Source organism: Nematostella vectensis, chromosome 6 (assembly GCF_932526225.1).
Source record: "Nematostella vectensis chromosome 6, jaNemVect1.1, whole genome shotgun sequence".
Taxonomy (NCBI): domain Eukaryota; kingdom Metazoa; phylum Cnidaria; class Anthozoa; order Actiniaria; family Edwardsiidae; genus Nematostella; species Nematostella vectensis.
The window spans coordinates 6,362,311-6,379,142 of record NC_064039.1 but is presented as its reverse complement, the minus strand read 5'-3'; the positions used below and the strand labels follow the sequence as shown (position 1 = coordinate 6,379,142).

The 16,832-nt window shown below is 41.2% G+C and overlaps 1 protein-coding gene across 3 annotated transcripts; it reads right to left on the bottom strand.

Annotated features, from left to right (window-relative positions):
• Positions 1-619: 619 nt before the first annotated feature.
• LOC5521584 (leucine-rich repeat-containing protein 56) lies at positions 620-15,968 on the bottom strand. 3 transcript variants are annotated; one of them, XM_032366745.2, is made up of 14 exons: positions 15,523-15,968; positions 12,592-12,766; positions 12,235-12,383; positions 11,979-12,075; positions 11,533-11,733; positions 10,887-11,112; positions 10,527-10,778; positions 10,148-10,203; positions 5,759-5,910; positions 3,649-3,678; positions 2,950-3,162; positions 2,508-2,705; positions 2,061-2,116; positions 1,562-1,765 (listed from the first exon to the last, which is right to left on the bottom strand). In XM_032366745.2, exons 1-13 carry the CDS (start codon positions 15,561-15,563, stop codon positions 2,086-2,088), a joined length of 1,821 nt encoding a protein of 606 aa, XP_032222636.1. In that variant the 5' UTR covers positions 15,564-15,968; the 3' UTR covers positions 1,562-1,765; positions 2,061-2,085. The 3 variants fall into 3 exon arrangements, with proteins under 3 accessions (XP_032222635.1, XP_048584614.1, XP_032222636.1); XM_032366744.2 differs by lacking the exon at positions 2,061-2,116 and having other exon boundaries at positions 620-1,765; positions 15,523-15,966; XM_048728657.1 differs by lacking the exons at positions 2,061-2,116; positions 15,523-15,968 and having other exon boundaries at positions 620-1,765; positions 12,235-12,370; positions 12,592-12,760.
• Between the last annotated feature and the right edge of the window lie 864 nt (positions 15,969-16,832).

The window sequence follows — 16,832 nt, the reverse complement described above, 5'->3', positions numbered from 1 at the left end:
ACCTTGCAACAAATTATCGTTTCCACAATTTGCGTAAGCATCATCCTTGCTCGTTAGTGACAAAATTAGTGCCGTGATCTGTGCCTCATGAGGCATTCCAAGTTAGCAGCCTAAATTGTTGTTTATACGACTCGTCTGGCCTATCCCTCTTCTGCGATAAATGCGAACGCATGGATGCCGAGCCCCACGGCTTATTGACGGTCTTGGTGGAAGATTCTGTAAACACTACACACCAAGGAGGTAATAACAACATTAAAACCACACCTTTCCAATAAGACCACCATGCCCTCACATCCTACAAGAGAGCCCAGAAGGGGTACAACTTTTAATTCTATAAGGGAGCTTCTAAATGTCATTGTCATTAAATGTACATTGTCACTTTTTTGGGAGAATGGGTTATACCACATCCTACAAGAGAGCCCAGAAGGGGTACAACTTTTTATTCTATAAGGGAGCTTCTAAATGTCATTGTCATTAAATGTACATTGTCACTTTTTTGGGAGAATGGGTTATACCACCACCTACCCAACCCCCCTTCCTTCAACTCCCCTTTTCGTCATGAAACTTGTAATAAAATGTGACCCAGCATCAATGGAGAATACAAAAATTAAGCAATAGGTTAAAACACACTTTTTCATTTACTTTAATCTCAAAACGTGCTTTAAAGCATTTTTTTAAACATATAAACAATCCAAATCTTGGCCTAAAGCACGGCAATATTTACAAGGATATACTGTACAATGTCCTGGTACTTCAAAATTACAAAAGGACCTAGGATTAGCACCGCGAGATGAACAACGATCCCTCACGAATGAAGTGATCCAGAAGCGCGGCCAACATCTTAAATGTGCGAAAACTAGCTTAGGGCGTGAACTCTTGTAAATTCGGCGTTTTCTCTGCGATATAAAAACGCATTGCACTGTCTTTAAGCAGGCTACAGCAGCGTGTTAGAAGCACGTCTACATTAGGTGTTAGCACGCGTCTGGAACACTTCACGCGTGGGTAAAACGAAGTGCATCGTCTTTGAGTCGGTGTCGGATATCACGTGTCAGTAAACACTGCCTCCTTTCTCACAAAAAAACCTTCGACACACTGAATAATGTTACTGTGTAACACCGCAGCAGTACTGTAACACTATTTAAAAACTTGACTACCTTACCCTGAATGTGCTTGGTTACGACGCACCATAGCCCATCTTCATGAGCTAGCTACATACACAACCACCAAAATTAACACTCTCACCCTCCTTAAGCTATACCTTGCTGCTGCAATAACGAATGTTGGTTCATCTCAGAATAATATAAAGGAAACATGTAACAGTCAAATGAGACTGACAAGCGAGACAACTAGAAAAAATGTTTGAAAAAGTTGATTAACAAAAGTAGTTTCATGTTTACGCCACCTGACACCCATATGTGTTCTATATTTGTGGAATTCCTTGGTTGAGGTTCGCAGTTCATTACGCTGCTACATGTTCGGCTACCTTATCTATTCCTCATCTTATGCTTCTATTCGTAACAGCCATCATTATCATGTGAGAAGATTTTACGAGTTGACCACATTTGGAGATGAAAGAGTTAACTTTAAATGCAATGTAGCTGACTATAGCTTTTTGTTGGGCCGTATTCGTCGTTTTTGCAATGCTGCAGCCGCTGTTCCCGGACGGTAGTTGAGTTCGGGTTTAGGCGGTGTCGGCGACTCGCCCGGGGAAGGCGCCGGGGAAGCCCTCCCCTCCCTCTGCGTATCTGGCGTGCTGGGTAGAACCCTATGTGGAATGGTAAATGAGTCTTGGGTGAGCTCGCAAACTGGACATCAAGAGGAATTAAACAATAACCGCCAGGTTAGGTTCGATTGTGTAAGGCATTGCCGGACCGGTTTGCCGAGCGGGCACCAGTCTCCCTCCCACCCCCCCCCCCCCCCCCATTTTCAAGTATTCAGCTCAGAACTGACAAGAGATACAAAAAAAAATCCACGGAAAAACAATGAATCCGACCCCCCTTTCCTTGAAACCCTTGCTTCGTACCACCTTATTGGGACCCCTGGATGCGCCCCTGCTATACCTAGATCCGCCTCTGTGAAGTATTGCTAACACCAAGGACGTGATAACGGGATGGCGCTGTCGTTAAAAATCAAACGTGTTTAGTGAGTAATTGTTTTAAAGCAGTGCCAGACGAGGGAACAGTATTTCTGAGATAGATGAAAGCTATGTTGCCGAGAGGCCCTGGTGTCTAGTGCAGTTGTATGCAGCATTGTATGCAAAACAAGGGGGAGTGGACCGACTTTATTTCGCGAAAGGTCGGTAAAAAAGCAACGCGATCGGCATCGTGTCTATCGGCGATCACTTGTTCTTCGACACCCAACCGTCGTTTTCGTTCGACACAGAAAGGGCAAGTGATAATAGCCTCTGGGTATTATATTATCATTTTTTTAATTCATGCGATCATATTTGTATGTTAAATTTGAGGCATCGAATGTTATTCACTGTTAGCATCAAGTTCCCCTCGTACCTGTAGCGTGACCGTAAGGGCTTGACCGGCGCCGATGACGACCTCGGTTCAGTCCCTTGCTCGGCCTCCAGGGACGCAGAGAGTCTGGTAGCCAGTGAAAGGGTGGAGTTGTTTTTATCCATGTCAAAACACTCATCCCCGTGCAAGGTTCTCATCTTGAAGTTCTCGATACTTTCTTCTGCAGATGTGTGACGAAACCTAAGACAAAAGCATCTGGTGGGTAGCATGAAGAAAGGATAAAGAGGAGAAAACAAAAACTTTATGAAAATAATAACATAACACGAGAAGCCTCAACAATTTGCCGTAATATAAAGACAGCCGTGAAATCATTTTTTCTGACGCACCCCAGTGTCAGAATTCAAAGCTAGAATATGATCCAGGCTTCACTCTTCTCAAATAAATATGACAGCTAGGCATTTCCAAATGCGAGCTGATGTCATACCTTCTTACGCGAAATTCTGCTGCAGTGTTCGGTCTCTGAATCTCTTTCCCCAACAGGGGTGGGTTAGGGAGAGAGCGGCGAAGCTGGGAAGGGCGTTGTCTTCCGTGGCTGGACGAGGGCGGGGAGGGGGTGTAGTGTTGTGGTGGGGATGAGGGTGAAGTTGTTTGGGACGTTGAACTGCCGTCCGTCCTGGGTGAGCTGGGAGGCGAGTCACTGAATAAATACACAATCAAATAAAACAATAAACAAACAAACGAACACATGGACAGACAAATAAATAGACAACTAATTAAATAAATAAACAAATAAAAGAACAAGAATAAAATTGAACGTCAAGCTTTAGAGAATAAGCTGAGGAGGACGAGTTAGATTACGATAACTTGACTTTACATTCAGGGACGTAGCACGTCCCCACCCCCCCCCCCCCCCCCCCACCCCACCCCCACCCCACCCCACCCTCAATATTTAAAAAAATATAAGGAAATGACGTGTACGTGCATGGCTGTGCAACCCAATATTTTCTTAATGTTTCTGTATTGTGCCCCCCCCCCCCCCCCCCACCAATATTTCGAGGCCTGATAAGGCACTGCATAACACGTAGGAAAGTATACGCAAGACAGCTCGTTGTCTTCATGAATTTATTCTAGAAAGCAATAACAGCAAACTATAATAACAACGATTTCTGCGTCATTAACATACCTAACGAGAACCTCTTCGTCAGCAAACATCCTGCACAAAAAATAGCAAATATGTATAGATATGTTTGTTACATATTTTTATATTTTTGTATTTGATAGTAACCCGGGCAGTTTGCTACTGTGAAGCCAGAGGTACAGCCTGCTAAAGCGGCAACCGCATCAGTTTACTTCAGGCGGACCGACAGACGGACACCTCAACCGACAAAAGAATATATTAGAGCCCGCGCTATTTAACAGGCCATCCACTCTAAATTTTCAGTCATATCCTCGAAGAATTTTCAAATTGACACATAGCTTTTACAACTTCTGTGTTTCGGAGATTGTTGCGTTATTGACCGTAAGTAAACTGGTGCGATTGCCACTTTAACAAGCTAAGCTTTTGGGGTAGACATTCTTAGAAAACTTGATGCATCTTTTAAGGTCTCGGTAGATGAAAACGACGTGTCCGCGGAATAAAAATATTGTCGCGCCGCAATTTTTACTACATGTACAAACTATATATCAAATAAAAGATAAAAAATTGAATTATCTCCTGCAAGTTTTATTTTTGCAATAGCTAATTCCGTGTTTAAGTTTTGAGGCCTCAAACTCAAAAGTACGGAGTTTCCTCTAGAGCGTAATGCACCTTCGCGTTATTGCGCATGCACTTGCACGTAATTGCATCTCAATGACAGATAGATGATCTACCAAAGTGTATGAGGACTTTTTGTTATTTGACACTGTCAACAAAATATCACAAATCAAAGTTGGAAGTCTCACTTCTGGCGAAATTTGGACTCGAAAAGTGCTATAAAAGCGATCTTCAGTCGAAAATTCCTCACACATTTTATGACATGGCATAATTAACTATCAGTTCCCGAAAATTTGAAGGCGATATCTTAAAATCCGTCGCGAGGTTACGCCCGACATGCTCGCCTCAAAATAATACGATAGAAAAGTCAAAGATTTGGCGTGAATACACGGTCAACAGGTCACGGGAAACAGCAAAGGCCCATTTTAGCCGTCTTAGAATGCGATTTATGGTAAAAAAAAATTTTGCAAAAATAAAGTTTAAGAACTATTGATACAGGTTTTGCAAAAACCACAAAAACAGTGGTGTCAAATTTACCTTTACCAAGACCTTAATATGGGGGAGTCCGGTAAACAGTTGGACCTACATTAAACGGACATCCTTGGGACTGAAAAATGGGTTCAATATAGAGTTGGACCTCCATTAAATGGACATCCTTGGGACTGAAAAATGGGTTCAATATAGAGTTGGACCTCCATTAAACAGACATCCTTGGGACTGAAAAATGGGTTCAATATAGAGTTGGACCTAAATTAAATGGACATCCTTGGGACTGAAAAATGGGTTCAATATAGAGTTGGACCTCCATTAAATGGACATCCTTGGGACTGAAAAATGGGTTCAATATAGAGTTGGACCTAAATTAAATGGACATCCTTGGGACTGAAAAATGGGTTCAATATAGAGTTGGACCTCCATTAAATGGACATCCTTGGGACTGAAAAATAGGTTCAATATAGAGTTGGACCTCCATTAAACAGACATCCTTGGGACTGAAAAATGGGTTCAATATAGTTGGACCTCCATTAAACGGACATCCTTGGGACTGAAAAATGGGTTCAATATAGAGTTGGACCTCCATTAAATGGACATCCTTGGGACTGAAAAATGGGTTCAATATAGAGTTGGACCTCCATTAAACAGACATCATTGGGACTGAAAAATGGGTTCAATATAGAGTTGGACCTCCATTAAACGGACATCCTTGGGACTGAAAAATGGGTTCAATATAGAGTTGGACCTCCATTAAACGGACATCCTTGGGACTGAAAAATGGGTTCAATATAGAGTTGGACCTAAATTAAATGGACATCCTTGGGACTGAAAAATGGGTTCAATATACAGTTGGACCTCCATTAAACGGATATCCTTGGGACTGAAAAATGGGTTCAATATAGAGTTGGACCTCCTTAGGACTTAAAATTATGCGTATAGTAGAGAATGTCCATGGATGTCTTCTATATGTACTGTAGTTGTCCTCTATGTTTGTTGTAGTAATTTTGCATTAATCTTGGGTTTCAATTAATGCCATCGCACATACTTGGAGTATTCTTGTCGCCATTGTCTGAGCTCTTCAAAGATGTCGTCTTTGGAGATTGAATCACTTGTATCATCCTCAAAACTTTTCTCAGGGATGTGAATGGGAATGTAGTCTGAGAATGGTGCAAGTGCAGGCTTGAAATTCTGAATGTTCTGGGGAGAAAATCATACAGTTAGAGAATTTATTTGAAACATTAGATTCAATATGATGTGTGGCTGGTACCTGGTAGCTAATATACAGTACAATATCGTAGCTTATGTATCAAATGGTTTCTCATGCGACTTTTTTTATCCACGTGTTGTGCAGTATCAAAAAACGAACGAGTGAGCGCAGCGAACAAGTGAGTTTTTTTAATACAAAACAACAAGTGAATAAAAACTGTACAAAGCACTTTTCCATGCTGTATTTTGTTCATAATATACATACTGAGAAATTTATAATAAGCTTATTACATAACATTTTATTAGACTTGGCTGCAGAGGCTCCGAGGTTTGTGCTGTTCGACGGTTCAGACAGACAGAAACTTACATTGAAATGAATGTCTCGCTAATGTCACGCACGAGACTGTGGTTTTTAGATAGCGTTTTAACAGCCTTACATCTCGCTCGGGTTTTCCCTTTGTATTCTTGTTTTCAAGACTTTCTACATAATCTTCCACAGTGTCATTGAGAGTAGCAAATCTATTGTCTTCTATTTTGAACGCTTTGTATTCAATTTTCACAGTAAAATTTCATTCTCTCGCTCAATGGAGCTCAATAATAATAATAATAATAATAATAATAATAATAATAATAATAATAATAATAATAATAATAATTACTTATATACTAATTACTTATATACTTCTCTACTAAATAAGGTTAAAAAGACATTATTTACAAAACAGCGTTTGAAACGCTCAGTCTTTACTTGCGGCAAGATAAAATCATGCCCCCTTTTCCTCAGGCTGCGGGTTTTCCGTTTCGGCAGCATGCAACTCAGGCAGTGGTTGTCATCTGATGTTATCCTCTCCCATAGTTTGACGTCCCTATCTCTAATTATTTCTGCAATTGGTGTGTAACTGGTTGTGTACTCGTATCTAGCAGCACGCTTACAAAAACGATCGACTTGCAATAAATACTTGCTGTCGTATGCACAGGCCCAGACTTCACTAGCATAGTAGAACAGGGACATAATGAGACTGTCAAACAAAAGAGTGGGTTCTTGCAGGGTGTATCCGTAAAATTTACAAACTCTTAAAATGTATAACCTACTGCTGGCCTTAGAAATCATTTGTTCAAAATGAGTGTCCCAATTACATGGTTGTTCATGAACGTCACGCCTAGTAATTTAAGTTCCTCTTTCCTACTTATGTCTGGTTCAGGTTCTGGAATGGGCTTCTTTGTCCTCCCCCTGACTACCATTTTCCATGTTTTGGAGAGATTTAGCGTCATCCGATTTTCCTTTGACCAATTCTTGATATTCTGAACTTCAACTGAAGATAAATCAGCAGAGTTATGTCGTTGAAGAATGCTCAGCGTGATGTCATCGGCGTACTTAACCAAGAGGATCTTACTAGGGTTGACCGGGATAATGTCGTTCACCATAATGGAAAACAAGACAGGTCCCAACACAGTCCCTTGAGGAACACCTCTGTCGATCTCGACAAACTTCGTTGACACTCCATCCACCACCACCCTTTGTTTACGGTTACCCAAAAAGCTAACAATCCAGTTAATGACATAAGGATTAATGTCATAGGACTTTAGCTTTCTGCATACTATCTCATGGGAAACAGAGTCGAGGCCTTGCTAAAATCAAAAGAAAATACTCTGGCAAAGTCAACGTCCTTGTCTAACCAGTTTAGCCAATGGTGCTGACACTTAAGCAAGGCCATGGTGGTATTGTGGCCTTGCTTATAGGCAAACTGATCCGATCGTATTTGTGAGTTCAGAGCAGATGACACTTATTGTTTGCAGACCAGCCTTTCGAAGATTCTCATTATGATGTTAGTCAATGATATAGGCCGTAACTGATTGCATTCGTGCAATGGCGATTCTTTGGGAATGGGTGTCACGTTAGCTAGTTTCCACAGGGAAGGGACCATTTGATGTTTCAGAGAACTGTTGAAGATTTTGGTAATGACAGGTGCCAGGTGATGGCCATAATCCCGCCAGAGCCAATATGGGAACTCATCAGGCCCAGAAGCAGTTCTCTTTTGATGAATTAAGAGATTTGTTACTGCGTGCTCGTCGATAGAAGGGACTTTGCAACCCTCAGGTATCGGCACTAGCGCCGGAGCTTTATATGCATCATCCGTGTTAATGGCCTGGAAATAGGTGTTAATTTCATCAGGCTGTAACACCATACTAACAGGAATCCCCTGCGATTTCCTTCCCGTAATCCTATTCGCTACGTCCCACCACCCCTTGGAGCCCCTAGAGTGTTCCTTGCTTTCATTCTGAACAGACATCACCTGGTTTATGCGTTCTCAGCCTCGCTGCGGAACCGTGAAGTCTTGTTCCTGATGTTACAGAGATGTTTGACCAAGGGCGACATATAGGGTGGGTCCCTGGATGACATTTTGACCTTGATACAGGGGAAACTTTGATCAAACAAATTCCACAACCCGTCATTCAAAGCTCGTACGCATTCCTCAGGATTCTCAAAGTTGAAATCTTCAGCCCACTTCAGCTTTGAAATCTCTAATTTCGATTCCATAGCAACCTTCCTATGGTCACGTGTGTCCCTGAGGCTGACATATTTTCTGCTGGGTGTAACAGGGGCCAATGGCGGTACAGTGACTACAAGATGGTCGGATCTTACAAGACCTTTGTTCACTGAGCCATGTTTCCATAGGAAAGGATAATTAGTGAGAAAGACATCCAGAATACATTCTCCCCTGGTGGGGACCTTTACCATTTGGTGTAATGCATGTTGACGCGTAAACTCACTAATGTTCAACTGATTTATATCACCAGCTATGATGATCTTAGCATTAGGGTTCTCCAGTAAAATCTGGTCACACGTATCAGACATGAAGTCAAGTAATTCAGCTGCATCATAGACTGGGTTTTGAGGGTGGTATATACTAGCCGCATAAAATTCCGAGTTTGGTGTTGTTATTATGCACCAAACAGTCTCAGATTCGAAACTAGCAGCTACATTGAGCACTTTGATCTTCCAATCATTTCGGAAGATGATTGCAACCCCTCCACCAGCTATGAGATCCGCTCGGTCCTTCCTCACCATCACATAACCATCAGGGCAGATCAAGTGCGATAGAATCTTTTTATTCAACCATGACTCAGAGACGAAGCATATGTCGATCTTATTTGAGCTCAGCTCAGCATAAAGAGCCGGGGCTGCGTCAGGCTTGGCAAGAGATCTGGCATTAAGAACCATGCACTTTGGGACTATTCTAGGAGCAGTGGGTCTTGAGAAAGGTTTAATCAACGAGAGAGTTTGCGTTCGTGTCGTTTTCCTTTCGTGATAGCCATTGCGTGACTAATTTGAAATAACAACAGGAATCTTGTAAACTTTGCTGTTTAGTCTTTCCTTGACCTTTTTCCCGGCCCTGCATCGTATATATTTCCGGCGGACTGGACAGTGATCTAAGTTGTCTGGTCCCGGGTTCCATCCGACGTCCATTGAAGTTGTCAAATCTGGCGGGAACGGATGAAGAAGAGAAATATGTCCACGCTTGTGCCATATGCTAATCGGCCTGAACGAAAACTTGGCAAATCTTAGCCTCCAAGGCAGCAAATTCCTCACGGTAACTCTCGAATACGCTGAGTAGCCTCTTATATTATAGTAATGAGGGGCATTGAGGTTCCCCATCCAAGACCCAGCGATAAAAGCGATGAAAAACATCGCGAGTTTCAAATTGGCTGCCATGTCCGGCGCTAATACATTCATACATAGGTTGGCGGCGGAATACTGATCAAGGCTGAATAACGTGAACAAAAGTGACATGCAAAGCTACCCGTCTCCCCGCGTTGGGATTGAAGCCATTCAAGTGCAGTGAAAAAAAATCGTTCGTCCAATCAGAACCACGAAAAAAAAACATCGTCCGCGCCTCTGATTTGCTGAAACCAGTGAACGAACAAAAGTTTACTGAATATGTTTTCAGTAAGTATTTCTCAGTATGTATACAACAAAAAGAAATTCTTTACAGTACCTTATTAAATGTGAAATATTTTTTAAACAAAGTTCTACTATGTCTATGATAACCATAATAAGTAGGTTCAGGGATGACAACTGTTCAAGATTGGCAACAAGTTGACTCAAAAGCCCTGCTTTACTGTAGAGTCCCAGAATTATTTGATAGGGACACGGGACGCTTATTTGAAGGGTGTTAATATTTTCCACATCAGAGGGGGTGTCCATTAAAAGCTGGGTACTACTAACCTTTCTTCTTGCTTTCAAAGCCTTTGATATGTTTCCGCAAATAACCTCACTCGATCCTTGAAAGAAATAGATCAAAATCGGCCTGAGCACTACCATAGTACATAGAATGAAGATATCAGTGCTGTTGTATCATTTAACTTGAAAAAAGTACAACAATAAAAACTTGTTTTTTTTGTTAAATGCATTGACTCTATCAATTTAAAAACTCTTCGTGTTTCATGAACAGTTTTGCCCACAAACTATAACAAGCAGAAGAAAAAATGCCCTCAGATGACGTAGAAAATTTGTAAAAGCTAATCAATAGCGCGCCAATCCATGGTCAATAACAAGATGCCAGCAGTTTGAAGATCAAGACTTTGCCTGCAAATGGTTGAGTTACCATGGGTCAAATCACTGCTATCATCTGCCTGGAAAACAGCAGCTGCTTCTGCTTGGGACCCCATGGCTGATCCTGGACGCTGACCCATCGCCGATCCTGGACGTTGACCCATTGCGGATCCTGGCCTCTGGCCTGCTGCACTGCCTGGTCTTTGTCGTGCTGTTGTAGCAGGTCTCTGCCGGACAGCAGCTGTTCCTGGCCTAGCTGAGGCCACTCTGGATGATGGTCTGTTACCTGATGAGGGTCTATTGGCTAAAACAGCGACCACAACAGAAGTTACTACAAACCAATATCAAGTAGCAGATGGATTGTAGTTTTTCGTTAATCTATAAAAACTTTAACTCCCACAAGAAGGCATACCTTTTTCATCGTCTTCTGCAACATCAACTGCTTTAATGCCCTCATTGATGATATGCCAGTCAGTAATAAGGTGGTCAGGTATTCGTACCCCCTTTGCAGAATCTGGCATATCACGAAGAACTGGCTTCCCATCCACCTTCTCGACCAGGAAGGGTTCATCATCCAGGAACCTTAGACTGGGGACTGCCTGGTGAACAGCCTTGCGGTAGTCATAGGAAGCTAGCTCCTGAGGACAGCAACGCATTCATCATATATGCAAGTCAAAAACCTAAAACAGGTTTATTGAGAATCATGTTTACCTCATTAGTAAACTCAACCATTAAATGTACAATGCAATACATGTGGTCACTGGAGTTTTCACCTTTTTTTGAGAAACATTTAAATATGATTGATGTATCGAGTTCATACCTACACTTTGGAGGAGATATCTTTATGGTAAAATTGCTTAAAGAACATCACTAGATCTAAGTGTTGTTACACTGAATAAAGTATAGCCAGGATTATCAGGAAATTCCTCATATAATACAATGGGAATGTTTTGTTGCTGACCATTGTCCAATGTGTTGGACAATTTGTTTTTAATTTCCCTGTTGCTAAATTGACCTGGCAACATTAAAAAAGAATTTAACACTCTAGTCACACCCACCTCTTCACTAGCATCTGGGTGAGGTGCAGTACAGACTGGATTTCCCTCCAGATTTAAGCACTTGAGGGATGAACACAGGGTAAGGAACTCCACCTGGGCGATTTCGTCCACCAGGTTGCCCTCCAGGTCTAGCACTTGCAGGTTATCCAGCATACTGACTGGACTGACATCACTGATGTCATTGAAGGCAAGGTATAACTCCTGTTGAAGACATTAAGAATAATTTATCAGCATCTTAGGATGACCCTAAGAAGAACTAATAAATGGTCACCAAAGGCACAAAACTGTTATCCTAATAATTTAATTTATTATATTGAAATGTTCATATTAAAAAAATTGACCTCACTGTGTGGTAAGAGAAAAATCATACAATTGACTACATGTCCAGGAGCTGAATATACATTTAATGGTAACTACAGTTAGCTTTCTTTAATCACCATACTCACTGCAAGGGAGGAAAGAGAACTGATACCATCCAGGTCACTTAGAGAGCATCGGCACATCCACAACATACGCAAATTGGTAAGACATGTACCAAGATCCCTGAAGTAGCAAAAAAATGAAACATAAAGTAAATCTGAGCCAGTTAGTACTAAACATAGGATTAACTTGAAAGGGCATTTATTCATTCTTTCTTTGTATAGTCTTGCCAAAATATTGCAGATCTCTGTGAGGAACCCATGCAAATCAACCATACTGTACCTGACAGTAGAAATAATACTATTTGACAGTTTGAGCTTGTTCAGATTAGGAAGCATTGAACCGAAATTTCCCAAACTGTTCTCCCTGGTGTTCACATTCATTTCAAGCTGTGTAATGTCCTCTAGGTTTCGCACACCTGCAAGAGATTTCTGAAAAATAAACAACTCTTTGGTGAGTTGGTGAAACTAATTTGAGATACTGTACAATAGACAGGGCTGGGAAGCACATATTTAAAGAGATTGCACCAGCCAGACAAAAGCGATAATTTATTTATGCTTAGCAAAATACCCTTGAAACTTAACTTTTCTTTCGCCCTTGAAGAGTTTCTATTTTGTTATGATTGTTAGTTGTCCTCACCAACTTTGCAGGGGACAGAAACTCCTCCCATAGATGCTCGGCCTCTTCTTCTTCATGCTTGATTGGTTCAGGGTTGACATAACCATCATCTAGCTCACGTATTCTCACACCTGAGTTGACTTTAGGTACTGAAGTGACATCATCAAAGGTCAACATACCTTCCTCCATGCCTTTACTGGAAAAAAAAGCAATATAACAGTGTTATTTGAATTCACTTAGCTATGGCCTAGAAAAGTCTAACCAGACTATCAGGCCCTCCTATGTTTCTATCGTGCCAGCAAGAAACAAGACAAGGGCCTGATACAAGTACTGTTCAAATCGAATGCTCTCATGACGGATTCCCGAATGGCTTCGGATTGGTAAAAAAAACAAAGGGTACTCAAATGAGACGCGCTGATTAGTTCAGCTATACTGTATATAGTACCCTAGCCCGTCGACTGCTCATTCTCAGAGTAATGACAGACTCCAAAAGTGCTTTAGACCTTGCGTTAGCAGAATCAGAGAAATCGTTTTCTTTAAATTTTAAAACAAATTATTTTCCCTCTTTATTTTCTTCGGAAAAAATTACGCCTGATACTCAGGTTCTAACTTGAGTATCAGGTTAGAACCTGAGTGTTCAAATGTTTTGCCAAGGCAGGTCATTGCGTGTATTTATTTCTCATTGCTATCATTTTTCTAAGCAAATATCTACTAGTTATATCAAAGGCACTGGATGTCATAGAAGCTGCTTAATACTAAAGACATCATTAGTAGTAGCTATCAAATTTTTAGACAGACCAGGCGCCGAATATTCGAGAAATGTGTCTGTGAGAGCACGAAGAATGCTTGGGATTGTTTGCGGCACTTCCCGTGAGTTGTTGATTAAGTGGGCTTATCAAATAATGGCATTTGTAGCAGTGGTTTGTCTATTTAGACGAAAAAGCATGTAGCACTGTAGTAAATTGGTGATGTGAATATCCTGTAGTAATTTAGTGATGTGTGGATCTGCAGTCATATACTTAAATCGTAAATCTCCTGAACCGTGAACTATGTTTGCGTTTCAAATCATTTAGCATAAAGTTATTACCCTTGCGTATAAAGTTATTACCCTTGCATATAACACCAATGTAGTTTTGTTTTACGTAAATGCTGTTTATAATTTGATTTGGGCATTTGATTGTACCACCACACGAGTCCTTGGAAAATTGACAGTCAGCGTATTTTGACAGTGGCCTGAAAAGGGGCGGCAGGCGTCGCGTCTAGTATTTGTGTCAGGCCTACTTTTATTTTTCCTCTCCGACTTTTGAAAAATAAAATCGCCTGACACTCAGGCTAAGAAAAGTCAAGTATACAGTACTGTAACTTTTTCAATGAAGTTATATTCAAGGTATATCAGATGCAGGGTTGCCCCTAAGCACCAACTGCAGGCAAATTTTACTGTCTGGAAAACAATAAAGGCCAGCTGAATTGACCTTATGAACACTTTTTATTTGATTATGTGTCATATTTTAGCTTAATTTCCAAACCAACTGGCAGACAAATTCCTTAGGGACAGCCCTCAATGGACTGTACTCTCTGCAAATTTTCAGGACTTCTTTAAAGCAGATTACTTTCGTTGCATAACTAAATCCCTCCGAAGTTAAGCAAGTTAGGTTTGGATGTCATTTATAGGACAAAGAAATTGACTTGCGCTCCACATAACACCCAAGCCCAAGTGCAAGCAGTTTGCAACTGCTTTTTGCAGCAGTTCTCAGTTAGCTCTTATTTAGGATATATTAAGTATAAAAAAAGATTGAATCAGTCTCAGCCAATTGTATACATTCAAAACAACAGCTTACTCAGAATGGATAATTCACTTGCCGTTTTGTATTATGCACTAGTCATTTGGACCCCCTATGACTAGTAAAACTAGTCGTAGTAGATAAGTTATTTTTCTATAAAGACACTAAAAATAATACAACAAATAATACAAATAATTATTGCAAATATTACACATTGGCAAATCTGAAGTTACATGTCCTCTCTATTGCTATTTTAACCCGTAAAAAATACTAAACTGATGTAAACTCGGTATTAAATCTCGAGCGAACCAACCAAGGTTTCGAGCAAAGCACTTTAACCTACGGGCAAACTGGCTTTTAAGTGAACCAGGTTTCTAGCGAAACCACCACAGTTCAAGCATATGACTGCAGTTTTGTCCTGAGGGAGTGGGGGCTTTTCTCTGTCTTGTACAGGGTCCAAGTCTAATTCCCCACCCTTCCCCCAGACCATGGGGGTGGGGGTTTCAATTCACTAGTGCATGATCATTTCTTGATACAAGAGTTTTCTAAAAAAAAGTTTTTAAAATTGAAAGACCTTTTTTTTTCAAATTATATCGCCCATAAGTGTCAACCCACCCGCATTAGGTAGGTGTCACAAGATTTTGGACCTCATCAAAATTCTCACAGTTTTTGTGAAAATGCTCATACATTCTCTGTATTCACCCTCATTGCGTCTCTAGGTTTTTTTTACATATTTACTGTATTTCCTCTGATTTCACAAGATTTTTATCCAAGTTGGGTTGACAGCTATGTATTGCCGTACAAAATACAAAGCTTCAGTGATACGAAAACTTCAACTGTATTATAATATCCGAGAATATAATATTTTTCCTCGGGGCCAAATTCTCGCTTTGTTGTTATGTTTTTTCTTATTTCCGACTTATAATCATACTCCAAACAAAATCTGTACATCCTCCATGCGAGCCCTCCATCCAGACAGATCCATAATATTAACGTCAACAAAAACAACTAAATACTAAAATGATCACTAACCTAGCTTTTTAGACAACCTACAGAGGAAAAAAGACTTATATCATACAACGAAGTTTAGAATAAACGACCTTCAAATTAGCAAATTACAAGCTTTTGCCTGTTGCTAAACAGTCACACAAACCAAACATAAATAACCTACCCTGCTCTTGGATACGATAAATTTTCTCCGACGCAGGCCATTCAAACCACTTGGAGCTATGCTTGGGATATTCTTATACCCTATGTCTAATTAGTATCTAGGTATTTTTTATCTTTTTACCCTGGTTGGCGGTCGTATAGCGGCGTTTTGGATATTACCGCCACAGACTTACACAACCGCCATCTTGAAAACCGTGTTGACTGTCACGCGCAATGCATCATGGGTTATGCTTTTAATTTGTTGAAGCACTTGATGTTTTTTGGCGAACACTTACGAGCTTGCGAGCACCGAAAAATAGTGCGAGCAAAAGGGAGAGTTTCCCCAGAATTTCGATAGCCTGCTAGCAGGCTCTCCGGAGTTTCGGGATTTCCGTAAACTCCGGAGAGCCGGCTAGCAGGCTAGAATTACGAGCAATCCGTAAAAGTTGGTTCTGACTTTGACGTAAGGGAGCGGTCATTAATTACTGGGCGTGGGGGGTGTGGCTCAAAAACCCTGGGCTCAAAAATTTTAGCCCCCCTCAATTCCAAGCACAAAAATTGTGAAACACCCTCCTCCCCCCCCCCCCCCCCCCCCTAGACCGGACGCCCAAAAATTTGCACTAGATATACAACTAGATATACAATAGTAGGAAACATTGTGAACTGAATATAATTTTCTTTGAACAATGAATCTCTTGCTCAGTATTATATTTAAACCAGACTTTAATTCGACGGCCAAAAAATATGTGACCCCCCCTTTAATGACCGTCCAATGTGACCCCCTAAATCCGCGCCCCCAAAAAAACATATTTCCGCGCCCCTATATTTGCCGCCCCTCCCCCACCCAGTAATAAATGACCGCTCCCTGAGCGCAAGCGCAACGAATGTAATTTTCCGATTCTCACTAGAACGCATGCTTCAGCAGAAGCGCAAGAGAACGCAACTGCTTGATTTTCATGCGCCTGAGCTTATGTTTGTACGGAAGCCGAGAACGGAGTAGTCCAGTCAGCCAGTCGCTTTTTCCGAGAGCTCATTACTACTACCGCTTTTAACGGGGTAGTCCAGTTGCGCTTTCCGAGTTGCGAAGAGCGGTAAAAGTGTTGGGCTATCGGAAAGCGCAACTGGACTACTCCCTTCTCGGCTTCCGTATGTTTGACCGATTCTCACTTGTGTTGCTGTTCCGTTTGCGCTTACGCTTGCGTTCGCGTCCTTGTGAGAACCAACCGTATGCGAGAGATTAAAATCACCACAACGCGCAATTAAAAGCTAAATAAGATAAGGTGCTCAATTAAATCGAAACGGGCTGACAGGCGAATACAAACTCAAAGAGAC

What these genes read in the sequence shown, in the direction of transcription:
- LOC5521584 (XM_032366744.2), bottom strand. Translation starts at nt 15,563, where the DNA reads ATGGCCTGCGTCGGAGAAAATTTATCGTATCCAAGAGCAGG. An exon ending in ACCCAGATGCTAGTGAAGAG is followed by an intron (nt 11,113 to 11,532) that starts GTGGGTGTGACT and finishes TGCTGTCCTCAG; the next exon opens with GAGCTAGCTTCCTATGACTA. An exon ending in GACGAAGAGGTTCTCGTTAG is followed by an intron (nt 3,163 to 3,648) that starts GTATGTTAATGA and finishes GTATTTATTCAG; the next exon opens with TGACTCGCCTCCCAGCTCAC.